Source organism: Ranitomeya variabilis, chromosome 5 (genome assembly GCF_051348905.1).
Source record: "Ranitomeya variabilis isolate aRanVar5 chromosome 5, aRanVar5.hap1, whole genome shotgun sequence".
In the NCBI taxonomy this organism is placed as follows: domain Eukaryota; kingdom Metazoa; phylum Chordata; class Amphibia; order Anura; family Dendrobatidae; genus Ranitomeya; species Ranitomeya variabilis.
The window spans coordinates 556,257,908-556,277,655 of NC_135236.1; the positions used below are offsets into that span (position 1 = coordinate 556,257,908).

Sequence of the window (19,748 nt, forward strand, 5' to 3'; positions counted from 1 at the left end):
ATGCGCACCTCCTCCTCCTATGGGCACCATGGTGTGAGCGCCTCCTCCTCCTATTGGCACCATGGTGTGTGTGCACACCTCCTCCTCCTATTGGCACCATGGTGTGTGTGTGTGCGCGCACCTCCTCCTCCTATTGGCACCATGCTGTGTGCGCGCCTCCGCCTCCTCCTATTGGCACCATGGTGTGTGTGCGCACCTCCTCCTCCTATTGGCACCATGCTGTGTGCACACATCTCCTCCTCCTATTGGCACCATGCTGTGTGCACGCCTCCTCCTATTGGCACCAAGGTGTGTGCGTGCCTCCTCCTACTGGCACCATGGTGTGTGTGAGTGCCTCCTCCTGCTATTGGCACCATGCTGTATGCACACACCTCCTCCTATTGGCACCATGGTGTGTGTGCGCAACTCCTCCTCCTCCTATTGGCACAATGGTGTGTGAGTGCATCCTCCTCCTATTAGCACCATGGTGTGTGAGCGCCTCCTCCTCTACCTATTAGCACCATGGTGTGTGCGCGCACACACCTCCTCCTCCTCCTCCTATTGGCACCATGGTGTGTGTGCGCAACTCCTCCTCCTCCTATTGGCACAATGGTGTGCGAGTGCATCTTCCTCCTATTAGCACCTTGGTGTGTGCGCGCACACACCTCCTCCTATTGGCACTAAAGTGTGTGTGAGCGCCTCCTCCTCCTATTGGCACCATGGTGTGTGAGCGCCTCCTCCTCCTATTGGCACCATGGTGTGTGAGCACCTCCTCCTATTAGCTCCATGCTGTGTGTGCGCGCCTCCTCCTCTACGCACACCTCCTCCTATTGGCACCATGCTGTGTGTGCGCACCTCCTCCTCTACCTATTAGCACCATGGTGTGTGAGCGCCTCCTCCTCTACCTATTAGCACCATGGTGTGTGCGCGCACACCTCCTCCTATTGGCACTAAAGTGTGTGTGAGCACCTCCTCCTCCTATTGACACCATTGTGTGTGCGCCTCCTCCTCCTATTAGCACCATGGTGTGTGCGCGCCTCCTCCTATTGGCATGAAAGTGTGTGTGAGCGCCTCCTCCTCCTATTGGCACCATGGTGTGTGTGCGCGCCTCCTCCTCCTATTAGCACCATGGTGTGTGCGCGCCTCCTCCTCTACCTATTAGCACCATGGTGTGTGCTCGCACACCTCCTCCTATTGGCACGAAAGTGTGTGTGAGCGCCTCCTCCTCCTATTGGCACCATGGTGTGAGCGCCTCCTCCTCCTATTGGCACCATGGTGTGTGCGCACACCTCCTTAATCACTCCCCTGTGAATCAATCGCTGGGCACCATTGGGTTACTGTGGCAGCCAGGGACCTGCTAAAGAACCCAAGCGGCTGCCATGTCGTTACCCCTGTGAAGAGCAGTCCAGGTTGAGTTTCACAGGAGACTGCGATTTACACTATATACTACAATACTCTGGTACTGCAGTATATAGTATATGTGATCAAACAATCACAGGTTCATGTTCCAAAAGAGAACTAAACAAGAAGGTTTAAAAAGGAAGGTTCAACAAATATAACTGGTAATATGGACTCAAATTTGAACAATGGTCGGCATTATGATTGTTAAACCGGTGACATATTTTACACGTGTGTGGAGGCCATGATTTTGTGTACCCTCACTGTAAGTGTGACAAGTCTGTGCCTTGCTCTTGTTACTGCAGCTTTCCTCACCGACTGCACAGCTCTCCTGTCCACGTAATGGCTGCTGATTATTATTATTATTATATATTATTATAGCGCCATTTCTTCCATGGCGCTTTACAAGTGAGGAGGGGTATACATAATAAAAACAAGTACAATAATCTTAAACAATACAAGTCACAGCTGGTACAGGAGGAGAGAGGACCCTGCCCGCGAAGGCTCACAATCTACAAGGGATGGGTGAGGATACAGTAGGTGAGGATAGAGCTGGTCGTGCAGCGGTTTGGTTGATCGGTGGTTACTGCAGGTTGTAGGCTTGTCGGAAGAGGTAGGTCTTCAGGTTCTTTTGCTGATGGAGAAGCACGTGACCAGACCTGTCCGTCAGCCTCCTCCAATAGAAAAGGAGCTTCCCTGTGTGAGGTCGCAAGCTCCTCCAGCAGCAGCCATTTTATGGACAAGAGAGCTGTGCAGTCTGTGAGGAAGGCTGCAGTATCAAGTCCACGAGGAGGACCGGTGATTCTTATATAGAAGTAAGTGTACACAAAACAGGTCCTCAGCACCTCCGGTAAAATAAAGCGAAGGTGGCCAGGTCATCTAATCTGTATGTGGCCTTTGCTTTACAAAAAAAGTAATCCAAACAGGACAACTACTTTAGTAATAAAGGAAAAACACTTACCATCAAGGGTGCAAAGTGCAAACAGACCAGGTTCTCGGCTTCCAACATCAGGCCCTAAAATACAAATTTAATTTGGCATATATAAAACATATTCCTGTTATTTTAGGCTTTTTACACATTTAAGTTGTGTTCATATTATATAAATCATGTATTCCAGTATCCAATTCTAGAATGTTCCATTAAACATGTTATCTTGGCTTCAAATCTAAGGCATTACATGTTCAGAGGAAACGGTAGAACACCCAGAGTATCAACTACAAGTCCATTTCCAGACCCGTTCTACAAGGCAGCATGTACATGTGTATTGCCATGGAGTAGTAATGGCTGTCAGGGACCGTGCGCGCACATTACAGAGGACTTGCCACTTATCTCTGTATTCCTTATATCGGTCTGGCGCATCACTTCATAGAACACTGTGGAGCCGTTACCATTCTCCTGGTCAATAGCGTGAATCCCTAGTGTGGCCCAATGAGCATAGGTCCATATCATTAGTACGCCTACAGTAGGTGCCGGCCACCCAACTGTTTACACAGGACAATATACAGCCAATGACAATGGGTTTTAGGAGCAGAGAAACAAGCGTTCTGCTCATTTGCGACCACTGCTTGCACAAACCGATAATTGGGAATGAGCAATCTTATCAGCCGGTCCAAATGGACCCTTGGCAAACTTGGCAAAACGTGTCCCAAAATGTGGCCAGCCCCTTTACTGTCTACAAAGGCATGAGTCAAGTTGTGAAAGTGGAGATGTGGCATGTGTTTTTCTGTAACCTGCATAATCCTAAACTTATCTTTATGCAGTCATTGTTGCCACACTGCTTACGGAGAGGGGGTCAGCATGGTAGGTGGGTGTCCCAAAGATATTGCTGTTCCATTTATTTATTTTTAAAGGGGGTCACCCACTGTTGGGGAACTTTTTTTTCTATACTTAGATGCATGCAATTGTGTCATATAAAAAAAAAGTCACTTGGGTTTGCATTTGGGCTTTATTAAGTTTTTTGCACCGTTGGCATTCTATAGCCTCTTTGTTTCACACCATCTATTCCTGGCTGCAGAATAAGAGAGCGGGGTTGGCCAAATTATCTTTACTAAAAGACATGTTGGGGACATGATCTTGAGGCACTTCTAGTATTACAGGTTCTCGTCGTGCTCTTCATAGTGCAGTCTTTCTCACAGACAGCACAGCTCTCCTGTCCATAAAGTGGGTGCTAGTGGAGGAACATGTGATCCAACCTGTCCATCAGTCTCCTCCAAATGCAGAACACCTCACATGGGAAACCTGATTTTCATTTGGAGGAGACCAATGGACAGGTCTGCTCACATGCTCCTCCAGCAGCAGCCATGTTATGGACTGGAGAGCTTTAGTCTGAAGAAAGCTGCAGTAACAAGAGCAGGCTATATTGCCATACCAATATAATAATAAGTGCCACAATATCATGTCCCCAGCACATCCGAAAGTAAAGATAAAGTTGCTGACCCATTAAGGATGAGATTTGGTTTTATTGTGTGGCTGGGGCTCGGTGGGAAGGCACGGCCAAGGGCAGCCCAACAAATTTCCTATCCAATCTATACCAGAACGTGGCTTCAGTAAACGCCATCTTATGGGAATACAATTCTGATCATGCTTACGCTGTACTATTTATTTCTTTAGATTACTCATCTGACTGGGAAAGGAGCAGTGGGGTGACAACAAGCCATTAGAACTAACTTTTTTTTCCCAGTTTATGGAGGGCATTAAGCAAAAGTAAGAAACCACTGATCAAGTATATATATATATATATATATATATATATATATATATATATATATATATATATATATATATATATATATATATATATATATAAAATCATTAACCCTTACCATTCCTTCTGCACAGGAAAAATAACAGCAGTTGAATGTAGGATATGATTAAAGGGTTAACCCTCTTACAGACAGGTGAGGAAAAAAACATAATGACATTTTATTACCCAGGGGAAGTGGGAAGAAGTAGTTAATGAGAGCAGGTAATAAGACCAGAGAAGATGGCATGCCATGGACGGGAGAGGCATTGCTCCATTTTATCTCTCAGCAACTACTTATTGGCTGTTGTTCCTGCAGTTCCATATCAGTCTGAGCTGGGTGCTAGCGGGTTAATGCCGGCAGCTTCTGTGCCACCCAGCAGCAGAGCACAGCTCACCTCCCCATAGTTCCCAATGTGCCGCTCTCCCTACACAGCTCACACTGGTGTTTGAGCTGCTCTGCCCCATCACACAGATCTCCTCTCCCTCCACCCATGACAGAATACACAGCTGGCAGATCAGGTGGTGGATCTGAGGGTAAGTTCACACAGGGCGTTTGGGCTGCATTTTTTGCTGGTCAGCGAGCCGCAGTTCCCACACAGTCAGAAGACAGCAGGGAGCGCTCAGCTGTGATCGGAGGTGTAAACTTCACCTATGATCCCTGGTGTCAGCTGATGGGACTACTGCTCCCATTATCTGACACCTACAGCCGCTAATTACAGTGACAGCAGGAGCAGCGGATGGGAGTTTTCATCTGCAGCTCCTGCGCTATAAATAATTAAAAAAAGAAAAAAAAAAAAAACGGCATGAGGTCCCCCAATTTTTGACAACCAGCCTTGCTAAAGCTCACAGCTGGGGGCTGGCATTCTCAAGCTGGTAAGGGGCCATTGATATAGGCCCCCCAGCCTAAAAATAGCAGCCCGCAGCTGCCCAGAAAAGGCGCATCTATTATTCTACCTACAGGAAGTTGTTTTTTTCCCTCTGTGTGCACTCAACTTTATTGGCATGCACAAAGAGAAAAAAAATGCACCAAAAACGTGTTTTTGGCACAGCTTCTTTCCTGCCAAGATGATCAGGTTTTGCTGCAGAAAAAAAACGCAGCAAAAACGCCCTGTGTGAACTTACCCTAAAATCCATTTTTTGACTCAGACAAAAATCAGAACCTTGCCAACCTCCTCTCACGAATGAACGAATTACTCACCCATCTCTATTTTATACATGTCTAAAGTGCCCTTTAAAAGGGAATCTGTCAGCAGGTTTTTGCTATCCCATCAGAAAACAGCATGATGCAGAGGCAGAGACCCTGATTCTAGTGATGTATCACTCACCTTACTGGTTACTACAGTTCTGATAAAATCACTGGTTTATCTGATACTGATCTACTAGTTATATGAATGCTGAGCTCAGTATGACATCTCCCACATCACTTCTGTCTGTGTACACAGTGCATAAGCAGAAAAGGGCTAATCAGTGGAGGGGGTGGGGTTATACAGAGCTCATGAATATGGAAGACTACCTGGCAGGTTCACTAGTGCTCTACTGATAATCTCCTGCTGATAACAGTGATTTTATCAAATCTACAGCAAGCAGCTCAGTAAGTGACACATCGCTGGAATCAGAGTTGGTCTACATTATGCTGCACTCAAATTAGATGGCAAAAATCTAGTGACAGACTCTCTTTGACTGCTAAGGCAAAACTCTAGTGACAGACTCTCTTTGAGTGCTAACCATTTCTGTACAGTTACATAGTCAAGCCTTGGTTCGGACTTAAAAAAAAATAGCCTTCAAATTACTGACCCCCACCTACACCAGCAAAATAATACCTTGCTTGATGTTTCCCATCAGGTGTGTAGAAACATTTTTATTATGTATTCGGCCAGAAGTTTGATGAAGGATGACATCTCGAGCAGAAGTCTCCCTGTGTAATGTAAAAGGTACAGTTTAGAGCATGTCAAATATTTTACTATAATAAACTACTCAACTGGATCCATATCCACAGTAATCAAGCATCGTGGGCCTAGCCCCATGCGGGAAGTAAGCGGATCAATGCATTTCTATGTGTGCAGAATCGCTGAGATTCTGCACAAAGAAGTGACATGCTGCGGGTTGTAAACCGCTGCGTTTCTGGGCGGTTTTTCCCGCAGCATGTGCACAGCGGTTTGCGGTTTCCCATTGGTTTACATGTTTACTGTAAACGCAATGGAAACTGCTGCGGACCCGCAGCATCAAAATCGCTGGGGTTCCGCGGTAAAAACCGCAACGTGTGCACATAGCCTAAGAATGTCATAATGTTTAACGTTTATTGACAAATACATCAAGTTCATGTAGAGACTTAATATTTACTGTGTTGACCCTTATTATTCAAGACTTTTGCAATTAGCCATGACATGCTGACTCTAGCCTAATCAGTGCTTGGAGTTTATTACAATTTCTGTGTTTTTCCTTTGTCCAGCCACTTTTTGAGGCTTAAGCACAATTTATCAACAGCAATTTGATCTGGGAAGTTTCCAGGTCATAGACCCAGAATTTCAATGTTTTATTCATTGAACCACTTAGCCTTAAGGCCCCGTCTCACACAGCGACGCTGCAGCGATACAGACAACGATGCTGATCGCTGCAGCGTCGCTGTTTTGTCGCTGTGTGGTCGCTGGGGAGCTGTCACACAGACAGCTCTCTCCAGCGACCAACGATCAGGGGAACGACTTCGGCATCGTTGAAACTGTCATCAACGATGCCGAAGTCCCCCTGCAGCACCCGGTAACCAGGGTAAACATCGGGTTACTAAGCGCAGGGCCGCGCTTAGTAACCCGATGTTTACCCTGGTTACCAAAAAAAACAAACAGTACATACTCGCCTTTCGGTGTCCAGGTCCCTTGCCGTCTGCTTCCTGCTCTGACTGAGCCGCTGTACACTGAGAGCAGAGCGCAGCGGTGACGTCACTGCTGTGATCTGCTCTCACTTTCCGGCCGGCAGTCAGAGCAGGAAGCGGACGGCAAGGGACCTGGACACCGAAAGGCGAGTATGTACTGTTTGTTTTTTTGGTAACCAGGGTAAACATCGGGTTACTAAGCGCGGCCCTGCGCTTAGTAACCCGATGTTTACCCTGGTTACCAGTGAAGACATCGCTGGATCGGTGTCACACACACCGATTCAGCAATGTCAGCGGGACCTCAACGACCAAAAAAAGGTCCAGGCCATTCCGACACGACCAGCGATCTCGCAGCAGGGGCCTGATCGCTGGTACGTGTCACACATAGCGAGATCGCTACTGAGATCGCTGTTGCGTCACAAAACTTGTGACTCAGCAGCGATCTCGCTAGCGATCTCGCTATGTGAGACGGGGCCTTTAGTTCCTCACTAAAGTCCTCCTGGATTGTTGGGAGAAGTTGATTTTGGACGATGTTCAGATCCCATTCTTTATTGATGGAAGTGATCTTAGGCAAAATTATGAGTGAGCCCACTCCACAGGACAAAAAGCAACCCTACACATGCTTTACTGTGGGCACGACATAGGACTCATGGTAGTGACCACCTGTTATTCTTCAGACAATCATTCTTCCAGTTGTCCCAAACTGTTGGAAAATATCTTCATTAGAGAAAATTACTTGAGCCCAGTTCTCTGCACTCCAATCCTAGTACTTACTGCAGAATATCATACTGGCCTTGATGTTTTTCCTTGGAAAGAAGCGACTTCTTTCCTGCCCTTCTTGACACCAGGCAGCCTCCTAAAGCCTTCCCCTGCTGTGTGTGCAGATGCACTGACCCCTGCCTGCTGCCTCCCACTGTTTAGCAACCCTTACTATTGCTGAATCCTCCTTAAGTGATGATCCTAGCACTTACTGGACTTTGTTGAGCACCCTGAAGTTTTCTTCATAGCAATTTAACCCCTTCATGACCTTCAGATTTTCCATTTTTTTTTGCCCCCATTCTTCCAAGAGCCCTAAGTTTTTTATTTTTCCATTAATATGGCCATGTGAGGGCTTGATTTTTTGTGGGACAAATTGTACTTTTGAACGACACCATTGATTTTACCATGTAGTGTATAGGAAAACGGGGGGGAAAAAAATCCAAGTGCGGTGAATCTGCAAAAAAAGCGCAATACCACAATTTTTTTTTCTTACCACATTCACTAAATTCTGAAACTGACCTGCCATTATGATTCTTCAGGTCATTACGAGTTCGCAGATACCAAAACATGTTTTGGTTCTTTTTTACTTAAGTGGTGAAAAAAAAAGGGAGCCATTTTCCGAGACATGTAGCATCCCCATTTTTCAGGATCTGGGGTTGGGTGAGAGCTTATTCTTTTGCGCACCGAGCTGATGTTTATATTGATACCATTTTGGGGTAGATACGATGCTCTGATCACCTGTTAATGCATTTTACTGAAATGTTGTGGCGACCAAAAGAGATTTTTGTGTACTCACCATAAATCCTTTTCTCCGAGCCAATCATTGGGGGACACAGGACCATGGGTGTTATGCTGTTGCCACTAGGAGGACACTAAGTAAACAAAGAAATAATAGCTCCACCTATACACCCTCCTGCTGGCCCTCAGTGAACCAGTTCGGTAACAAAGCAGTAGGAGCTTAATATTTAACAAGGATGAACTATGTCAAAACCAACTTAACTCAAAACAAAACCAAAGCCAATAGGCTAACAGGGTGGGTGCTGTGTCCCCCAATGATTGGCTCGGAGAAACGGATTTTACGGTAAGTACACAAAAATCTCCTTTTCTCCTACGCCTCATTGGGGGACACAGGACCATGGGACGTCCTAAAGCAGTCCCTGGGTGGAAAACAACTGCAATTGCTGCTTGTACCCACAAGTTACAGATGCGGCACGGCCACCTGCAAAATTCGTCTGCCGACGGTCGCATCTGCCGAGGCCTGAGAGTGAATATGGTAATGTTTTGTAAAGGTATGCAGGCTGGACCAAGTGGCAGCCTTACAAACTTGTGCTGCCGAAACTTGGTTCCGGATGGCCCAAGACGCATCCACTGACCGAGTGGAGTGAGCCTTAATCCCTGCTGGGACAGGAAGACCTCTGACTCGGTAGGACTCTTGAATAGCCGAACGGATCCATTTGGCTATTGTCGCCTTGGAAGTGGGAAACCCTTTCCTCGGTCCTTCCGGGAGCAAGAATAGGGCATCTGACCTGCGGAAAGACGCTGTCCGCATGATGTATCTCCTAAGAGCTCTCACTAAATCCAGTGTGTGAAGGGCCTTCTCGATGCGATGGACTGGTGCCGGACAGAGTGACGGTAAGAATCTCCTCATTGAGATGAAAAGAGGATACAACTTTCGGTAGAAAAGACGGGGATGTCCTCAAAACCACCTTATACTGATGAAAATTCAGGAACGGAACTTGAGAGGACAGAGCCGCCAGCTCAGAGACTCGTCTAAGGCTAGGGTCACATTGCGTTAGGGCAATCCGTTAAGCGCATAGCGCTAGCGGGTTGCGCTAACGCAATGCTTCCCTAGGGTCCGCGTTCGGCGTCCCCGCTAGCGCAGATCCCCGATCTGCACTAGCGAGGAACGGACCTCGGGCGCGCCGCGGACGCTGCAAGCAGCGTCCGAGGTCCGTCACTCAAATGACGCGACATCGCTAGCGCCCGCCCATTGTGGGCAGGCGCTAGCGACGCGCTCACTATTACAGGCTATGGCGGCGTTAACGGACTACGTTAACACCGCGTTATGCCGCGGTGTAACGTAGTCCGTTAAACGCGGTCACATAACGCAATGTGACCCTAGCCTAATAGAGGTGACCGCCACTAGAAAAGCAACTTTCCATGAAAGAAGAGACAGGGAAACCTCCTGTAGAGGTTCGAAAAGAGCCTGTTGCAAAACTCCGAGGACCAGATTAAGATCCCATGGTTCCAACAGCATCCTATAGGGGGGCGCCCGATGGGAGACTCCCTGAATAAACGTCTTGACCTGTAATCTGTTGGCAATCCTGCGTTGGAAGAGAACAGACAGGGCTGAGATCTGCCCCTTGAGAGAATTAAGGGCGAGACCCAAGTCCAAACCCGTTTGTAAGAACTCGAGAATGGAAGGGATGGAAAAATGTAGAGGAGAACGTCCTCGGTCGGTACACCATGAAAAGAAAGTCTTCCAAGTGCGATGATAGATACGCATAGACGTAGGCTTTCTAGCGCTGATCATAGTAGCTATGACTTCTGGAGAGAAACCTGCCTGGGTTAGGACCCAGGACTCAACGGCCATGCTGTCAAACACAGGGCCTCTGAGTTCTGGTGGTAAAAGGGGCCTTGAGATACGCGATCTACGCGATTCGGTAATCACCAGGGAACGTCGGCAACTAGTTGAACTAGTTCCGCGTACCACTACCCGGCGCGGCCAATCTGGCGCAATAAGGATTACCGGTACCCTCTCCGCTCTGATTTTCTTGATGACTCTCGGCAGGAGAGGAAGCGGGGGAAATATGTATGGAAGCCGAAAATGATGCCACGGGAGTACAAGAGCGTCTGCCCCGATGGCTGCCGGATCGTGGGACCGAGCCATGAAGTCGGGAACCTTGGAATTCAGCCGTGAGGCCATCAGATCCACGTCCGGGGTTCCCCAACGACAGCAGATCTGGTGGAAGATCTCCGGATGGAGAGACCACTCCCCGGAGTCGAGGCATTGCCGACTGAGAAAGTCTGCCTCTGAATTGTCCACTCCCGGGATGTGAACCGCAGAGATCATTGAGCGGTTTTCCTCGGCCCATCAGTGGATGTGGCCTACCTCTGTCATGGCCGCCCTGCTGCGGGTTCCCCCTTGGCGGTTGATGTATGCCACTGCAGTGGCGTTGTCGGACTGAATCTTGATTGGGCGACCTGCTAGGAAGGGATGGAACTGGAGGAGAAGTGCCAGCCTGATCGCCCGGATTTCCAAGATGTTGATTGGAAGGCGTTATTCCTGGGGGGACCAGCGGCCCTGAGCAGTGTGATGAAGGAACACCGCTTCCCAGCCTAGAAGACTGGCGTCTGTCGTCACAACCAGCCAGTGTACTGGAAGAAAAGACTTCCCTTGATTCTGGGAGGATTTCAATGTCCACCACCTGAGAGACTGTCTGACTCGCTGGGGAAGGAGGAACCGACGGTCTAGGGAGAACGGATTCCTGTCCAAAACAGCCAGGAGGGCATGCTGTAGGGGACGGAGGAGTAGTTGGGCAAATGGAACCGCCTCCATAGCTCCTACCATCCTGCTGAGGACTCTCATACTGAAGCGCAGAGAGTGAGAGCGAGGCTGAGAGAGCTTCTGAGCTTCTCGCTGTAAGACAGATCTTTTCCGGGGGAAGAAGTACCAACCCCTGAGACGAGTCTAGTATCATTCCTAGAAAGGAAATTCGCTGAGCCGGTACAGGGGAAGATTTTTTGAAGTTTATCTTCCAACCCAGGCGAGAAAGGGTATCTATTGTGATGGCCACGGCTTCCTTGCAGGAGCGGAAAGAGGGGCTTTTGATGAGGATATCATCTAAATACGGGAGCGCCACCACTCCTCGGGTGTGGAGTATGGCCACGGCAGCCGCCATGACCCTGGGAGCGGTGGCGAGGCCGAAGGGCAGAGCAACGAATTGGAAGTGATCTTCCTGAACTGCGAAGCGAAGAAACCTTTGGTGAGAAGGCAAAATAGGAATGTGGAGGTATGCGTCCTGGATGTCTATAGACGCCAGGAACTCGCCTTTTTCCATGGAGGCAATGACAGAACGAAGCGATTCCATCCGGAACCGTCACACCCTGACGAACTTGTTCAGCAGTTTTAGGTCCAGTATGGGCCGTACTGTACCGTCCTTCTTTGGAACAATGAAGAGGTTTGAATAAAAATCTTGAAACCTTTCGTTTTGAGGGACCAGAATAATAACTCCGTCTTTTCTCAGAGAGCTTATAGCTTTGAAAATCTCTGATGCTTTTGCCCTGGGAGGAGAAGACAGGACAAAACGGTTTGGAGGACGAGATAAGAGATCTATCTTGTATCCAGAGGACACTAGACCGCGGACCCTCTCGTCGTGAACGACCGAGAGCCATGCGGCACTGAAGGAAAGCAGGCGGACGCCTACTTTGAAGGTGTCCCCCGGATACTGCAGTGAGTCATTGTGTGGAAGGTCTGCCCGTTCTGGCGCCTCTGGATCCCGGCTGCCTTGGCCTGCCTCTCCATGAAGGGGAAGGCTTAAAAGAGGCCTGTGAACCTCTGTCTCCACGCTGTGCCTGGCCGGAACCGGGAGATACGGAAGTAGAGGACCAGTTTGAGTTGTAACGAAAAAAATCGGGACCGAGCCTGTGGTTGCGGGTCCCGAAAGGGCTGAGAGGGTCTCTGTTGTGGAAGAAATTTACTCTTCCCTCCAGTGGTGTCAGAAATTAACTGGTCGAGCTTTTCGCCAAAAAGGCGACCGCTCTGATATGGGAAAGAAGTCAATGACCTTTTAGAAGTAGAATCCGCACGCTAGTCCCTGAGCCATAAGGACCTCCGGATGGTGATGGCATTGGCTGCTGCTTGAGAAGCGCAGTCAGCGGCATCCAGGGACGCGGTCACTACAAAATCTCCAGCTCTGGCTATCCGAGTAGCGAGGTTTGCTATCTCGGGGGGAAGATTGGTATCCAGTACTGCTGAAGACAAGACCTCAGCCCAGTGGGACATAGCCTTAGCCATTCACATAGCGGCAAAAAATGGAAAGAGTGCGGCCCCTGAGGCTTCAAAAGCTGAACGCGCCATATTGTCGATCTGACGATCGGTTGGATTTTTAATAGAGATGCCCTCCGAGGAGGATAAAACAGATTTTGTAGCCAGGCGCGATACCGGAGGATCTACTGGGGGAGATTGTGACCAATCTGTTCTTAGATCCTGGGCAAAGGGATATTTGGACTCCATGGGCTTCTGCCCTGTGAATCGTTTATCTCGACGGATCCTGTGAGATTCAACAATTTGCTTAAACTCGGGATGGGTGACAAACACTCTGAGCTCGTTTGGTCCTCTTAAAGGACACGGCATGATCCGTTTTAGATAAGGGTTCCTCCTCAAGTCTCAAAGCCTTATTCACTGACTCAATTAAGCTACGTTCACATTTGCGTTGTGCGGCGCAGTGTCGGCGACGCAACGCACAACGCATGCAAAACGCATGCACAACGCAGCGTTTTGTGAGGCATGCGTCCATTTTTGGCATGATTTTTGGCACAAAAAAACTGCATCATGCAGCGTCCTCTGCGCCCTGACGCTTGCGCCAAAAATGACGCATGCGTCACAAAACGCTAGACAACGCATGTCCATGCGCCCCCATGTTAAATATAGGGGCGCATGACGCATGCGTCGCCGAACCTGCGCCCGGCGCAATGCAAATGTGAACGTAGCCTTAGGCTACGTTCACATTTGCGTTGTGCGCCGCAGCGTCGGCGCCGCAACGCACAACGCAAACAAAAACGCAGCAAAACGCATGCACAACGCTGCATTTTGCGCCGCATGCGTCCTTTTTTTGATTGATTTTGGACGCAGCAAAAATGCAACTTGCTGCGTCCTCTGCGCCCGGACGCGTGCGCCGCAGTGACGCATGCGGCGCAAAACGCAAGTGCGACGCATGTCCATGCGCCCCCATGTTAAATATAGGGGCGCATGACGCATGCGGCGACGCTGCGGCGCAGACCGCAAATGTGAACATAGACTTAGAGAGTCGAGAGTCTCCTGATCATGATGAAATTCCTGATCTAAGGACGTGTCAGAATCGTCCTCTGAAACAGGTTCTCTACTAGCCCCAATGGAAGGGGAGCGAGAAATGGAGCTCTCAGAACCCGAAAACCGGTGATGGTCTGGGGATATGGCATGAGTCCTTTTCCTGGAAGAGTGAGAACTCCTTGGCAAGGTACGACCCCTGGAGTACGAGGGGTTCTGACCATCGGAAGCGGCGTCCGTATTAGTGCCCTGGTTAGAGGAAGGGTCTCGGAAAGAGTCTAACGCTTTTGCCAGGGATGCCATAGATCGGGAAAAGGAGGTAGCCCACTCGGGGACTAGGCTCACTGGGTTCAGTATCAGCAACAGGTGGTTCCTGAGCCGTCACCGGTTCACAAGCTGTGCATAATGCAGTAGTGTGACCCCGGGGTAATGATACCTTACAAGAGGTACATGCAGCGAAAAATACAGTGTGGGTTTTCCCAGACTTTTTGTGAGGCTTTGGTTGAGACATAGTGAAGCCTGGAGGAAAGCGCTTACTAGCAGGGAAAGGGTTAAGCTATGCTTCTGCAGCTTACCCAGGTCATGTGTCTTGAGTCCCCACGGCAGGTCCGCAGAGTAGGCAGAGAAAAACGCTAGTCCTGAGGGCTGTGATAGGAAACACTGGAGCAGTGCTGCAGCATCAGGACTGTGGGTGTCCCAAGGTGGCCGCCGAGACCAGGAAGTGGGAGTTCATCACAGGGAACGAGAAGCGCCAGGAAAAGTGGGTGGGGCTAACTGCCGGTGGGTGTGGCCAAAACTCCGGCCTGTATTGAGGGAATTTTTTTTTTTTTTTTTTTAAACTTCTCTGCGGTTGCGGCTTGCAGCGCCGCTATTAGCGCCAACATTAGCTGCACTCCTTCATGGGGTTGCCGCACTACGGACCACCCACTGACACAGGCTTAAGGTGCAGACCTCCCATACCCCGGGGACCAGGACCCCCCAGTGCCTTGGCCCCCGCAGTGTACTCACGGTAGATGCGGTGGGCCGGTGCTCAATCCACCGTCGCCATAGTCAGGGAGGGGGTGGAGAGCTTCTGCCGCCATGCGTCATCCGCTATATCAGTGGTGATGCAGAGGGTGGCTGCACGGACGCCATATATATCATGTCCGACTATGCACCTGGCTTCAGGAGAGGTAGATGGAGGGCTACTCCATGTGGTCGCCTGCTATGGAGGGGGGAGATCGGAACGCGAAGGAACCGTCGCCCGTAATATGAGCTCAGGGCTGGCATCCAACGTTGCAGGAAAGGACACGGGAGGGACGCTCCACGTACTTGCCTGTTGATGGTTCGGGGGAGATCGGAACCTAGAAAGGATCCGTCGCCCCCATTCGCTCCGTTAAGGAAAAATAGAATAAAAAGTAAAAAGCTAAAATAAAAACGGTGGGGTCTGAAAGCAGACCCAAGTGCCTCCTACAGACACTAAGCAAGAACTGGTTCACCGAGAGCCAGCAGGAGGTGTATACTGCAGGGGAGGAGCTATTCTTTCTGTGTTTACTTAGTGTCCTCCTAGTGGCAGCAGCATAACACCCATGGTCCTGTGTCCCCCAATGAGGCGTAGGAGAAAAAAAAAAAAAGTAATTCTTGTGTGTAGTTTTTTTTTCTAAATACATGGTTTACCGACTGGATTAAATTTTAATATTTTGATAGATCAGGCGTTTCTTAATTTATACACTGCTCAAAAAAACGAAGGGAACACTAAAATCCCACATCCTAGATATCACTGAATGAAATATTCCAGTTCTAAATCTTTATTCATTACATAGTGGAATGTGTTGAGAACAATAAAACCTAAAAATGATCAATGTAAATCACAACTAATATCCAACAGAGGTCTGGAGTTGGAATGATGCTCAAAATCAAAGTGGAAAATTAAGTTACAGGCTGATCCAACTTCAGTGGAAATGCCTCAAGACAAGGAAATGATGCTCAGTAGTGTGTGTGGCCTCCACGTGCCTGTATGATCTCCCTACAATGCCTGGGCATGCACCTGATGAGGGGGTAGAGGGTCTCCTGAGGGATCTCCTCCCAGACCTAGACTAAAGCATCCGCCAACTCCTGGACATTCTGTGGTGCAACGTGACTTTGGTGGATGGTGCGAGACATGATGTCCCAGATGTGTTCAATTGGATTCAGGTCTGTGGAACGGGCGGGCCAGTCCATAGCTTCAATGCCTTCATCTTGCAGGAACTGCTGTCACACTCCAGCCACATGAGGTCTGGCATTGTCCTGCATTAGGAGGAACCCAGGGCACACCGCAAAAGTGTATGGTCTCACAAGGGGTCTGAGGATTTCATCTCGGTACCTAATGGCAGTCAGGCTACCTCTGGCGAGCACATGGAGGGCTGTGCGTCCCTCCAAAGAAATGCCACCGCACACCATCACTGACCAACTGCCAATCCGGTCAAGCTGAAGGATGTTGCAGGCAGATCGCTGTCCACGGCGTCTCCAGACTCTGTCACATGTGCTCAGTGTGAACCTGCTTTCATCTGTAAAGAGCATAGGGTGCCAGTGGCAAATTTACCAATCTTGGTGTTCTTTGGCAAATGCCAAGCGTCCTGCACAGTGTTGGGCTGCGAGCACAACCCCCATCTGTGGACATTGGGCACTCAAACTATCCTCATGGAGTCAGTTTCTAACCGTTTGCACAGACACACGCACATTTCTGGCCTGCTGGTGGTCATTTTGCAGGGCTCTGGCAGTTTTCCTCCTATTCCTCCTTGCACAAAGGCTGAGGTAGAGGTCCAGCTGCTTGGTTGTTGCCCTCCTACGGCCCCCTCCACGTCTCCTGGTGTACTAGCCTGTGTCCTGGTAGCACCTCCAGCCTCTGGACACTACGCTGACAGACACAGCAAACCTTCTTGCCACAGCTCGCATTGATGTGCCATCCTGGATGAGCTGCACTACCTGAGCCAGTTGTGTGGGTTGTAGAGTCTGTCATATGCTACCGCGAGTGTGAAAGCACAACCAACATTCAAAAGTGACCAAAACATCAGCCAGAAAGCATTGGTACTGAAATGTGGTCTGTGGTCCCCACCTTCAGAACCACTCCTTTATTGAATGTGTTGATAATTGCCAATAATTTCCATCTCTTGTAGATTCCATTTGCACAACAGCATGTGAAATTGATTGTCAATCAGTGTTGCTTCCTAAGTGGACGATTTGATTTCACAGCAGTTTGATTTACTTGGAGTTATATTCTGTTTAAGTGTTTCCTTTATTTTTTCAGCAGTGTACATTTAAAATTTCACTAGCTTCATTTGTCTCCAACAAAGTTTGTGAAAACCAAAATTTGTGTCAGACTCAAAACGTTTGGCCATAGCTAAGCAGGTAGAAAGCATTTTTTTTTCCCCAAGTGACTTGTTCCCTTGAATATCCAAAGCATTCTTGGAAGACTTGTTCTTCAGTGATTAACTTTTACCCTCGCAACATTGTAGACCTCTCACCTAGCTTCAGCAGCTCCTGATCCATCTGATCCAAAAATGGCCTCCTCTCCCCAGGTGCAGCGTAAAATTGCATATCCACAACCAGGCTGGGACACCATTAACTCAGGTATACCATCTGTCCCAGGGTTCACTGAAAGACTATCAACCTACAGGGAAGAAAAGTAAAAATTACTGTGCACTTGGAAACACCGAATTGCCAGTAATTAAAAAATAAAGCAAACATTTTATTTTAGAGACATTTGGGCAGCATAAAAAACACATTTCATAAATATCCGCTGTTAGAGCTGTGCCATCACTAGTAACAAGGTTAAACAAGGTGATCTGTTGACTACAAACTGCGATGCCTGTACTGGCCGCTCCTTGTCACCCAAAGGGAATAGTCTCATAGGCAGGGTCAGCGTTAGGGGCAGGTAGACCAGGCAGCTGCCTAGAGCCCTGGCTCCTCCAAGGCCCCCAGCCAGTGGCGTGCCGCTAATAGCAGCACACCACGCAGCCGCTATGGGGCCCGTGAGTAAGAGGGGCCAGGCGCCGCCTCTCCCCGCATTCAACTTATCAGCATCATAGATACCGATACAGTTGAAAGCAGTGATGAAGGAGAGAGAGTGTCACATGACACTCCCTCTCCCATCACTCCATCTCTGCCTCAGCGTGTGCCAGCCGGGAAGCTGAGACGCGCTGCAGAGTGCAGAAGCCAGAGCAGGGGGGAACGAGGAGAGGTAAGCATTGTGTGTGTACACATGCATTATAGTGTGTGCGTGGGGGGACTGCACTATACTGTGAGTGTGTGGGGGGGAGCTGCACTATATTGTGTGTGGGGCTGCATTATACTGTGTGTGTGTGTGTGTGGGGGGCTGCATTATACTCTGTAAGGGCTACTTTATAATTTGAAGGGAGTTACTTTATACTCTGAGGGGGCTGCATTATAATGTGTGTGGTGTGTGGGGGGTGCGTAATACTGTGTGTGGGGGCTGCATTATACTGAGGGGACTACATTATACTCTATGAGGGGGCTGCATTATACTCTATGAGGGGTCATTCCATATTTTTTTTACCTCACGTCTTTAGATTTTCTTTTATTTTTTGTTTTTATGAAGTACAACTTTAGTTAATTACAAATTAAAAGTTTTGAATTATTTTCATCAGTTAATTTTTTACAGATTTCTAAAGTTTTGAAAAAGCGCAAATTTTGGCCTGGTATGGCTTTACATTTTTTTTTATCATATCTCGGGTTAGAATTAAGATAAAGAGGTGGGAGAGGCATCATTTTTCTCAGAACGGTACCGGCTTTCATTTGATATGTCACAAGACTATGTTTCTTTATATTTTGTTTTGGAGAAATCAAATTAAAAATTTTGATGCACAATTGTGAAAAAAATGTATGTTTTAAATTTGTTAAAACATGCATGTGTGTTACTTGTGTTCTTGTTTATATTTGTACAGGGATTCAACTTGGGACCTATCAAATTTGTATTGTATTTTTTTTTTTAAGCCTTGAATCATCTGATTTTATGTTTGTGTGAGATTCTTTTTTTTCTTTTCAAATTACAACTTACTGAATTCAACATTTATATACAACAATAAAGAAACACAAAAACAAATACCGAAGTGCCAGAATAAATACATCTTAGGCTACTTTCACACCAGCGTCGCACTCGTTGTTTGCGCTGCACAACGGGTGCAGCGGATGCTGATTTTCAGCGCATCCGCTGCCCCATTATGAGGTGCGGGGAGGGGGCGGAGTTCCGGCCGCGCAAGAGCGGTCAGAAAAGGCGTTCTCGACGCAGCAAAAAACGTTGCAAGCAACGTTTTTTTGCTGCCGACGGTCCGCCAGAACACGACGCAACCGTCGCATGACGGTTGCGACGTGTGTCAATGCGTCGCTAATGTTAGTCAATGGGGAAAAACGCATCCTGCAGACAACTTTGCAGGATGCGTTTTTTCGTCAAAATGACGCATTGCGACGTATTGCAAAAAACGCTAGTGTGAAAGTAGCCTTAATCATCATAACACAACTTGCTCAGCATTTTCAACCTGAATGCATTGAACAAACCAAAAGAAAAAAGGTGATCACATCCTCAAGTGTGGTTTTCTAAATACAGTCTCATCCTAATTATATGTTAAAAACCAGATTAAAACAACCAATATTTTTACCACCTATTTATACATGTAACAATTTTTTTTCTATTATATCACTAAACATGTCAATTCTGAAGTGTTTAAGAAGAATAGTCCAGTAGTTAAATCCTCGTACTATAAAATATGAACTAATCAAACAATAGGTTTTTTAACGAGCCTTTTATCATCAATGTGTCCCTTCTATTGGGTGAAATGTCATCTTGTCCATAAGTGCTCACTAGCAATGGCCGTTTCCTTTTGTGTCGGAGTATGTGCGGCTGTCATGGTGTTCGGCTCCTCCTGAGTTAATATCATATTTGTGTAACTTTTACAATGTCTGGTTTTCTTGGATACACAAAGGACAGCGCTGGACCAGA

At 48.1% G+C, this 19,748-nt stretch overlaps 1 protein-coding gene across 3 annotated transcripts in view; it reads right to left on the bottom strand.

Moving 5' to 3' along the window:
- ITFG2 (integrin alpha FG-GAP repeat containing 2) overlaps positions 1-19,748 on the bottom strand; it is a 77,938-nt gene that overhangs the window by 21,205 nt on the left and 36,985 nt on the right. For all 3 annotated transcript variants that reach the window (XM_077265948.1, XM_077265947.1, XM_077265949.1), the window contains 3 exons: positions 17,257-17,402; positions 5,942-6,036; positions 2,339-2,392 (listed from right to left, as the gene is read on the bottom strand). In XM_077265948.1, the coding sequence (XP_077122063.1) occupies positions 2,339-2,392; positions 5,942-6,036; positions 17,257-17,402 (295 nt within the window). The remainder of the gene's footprint in view (positions 1-2,338; positions 2,393-5,941; positions 6,037-17,256; positions 17,403-19,748) is intronic.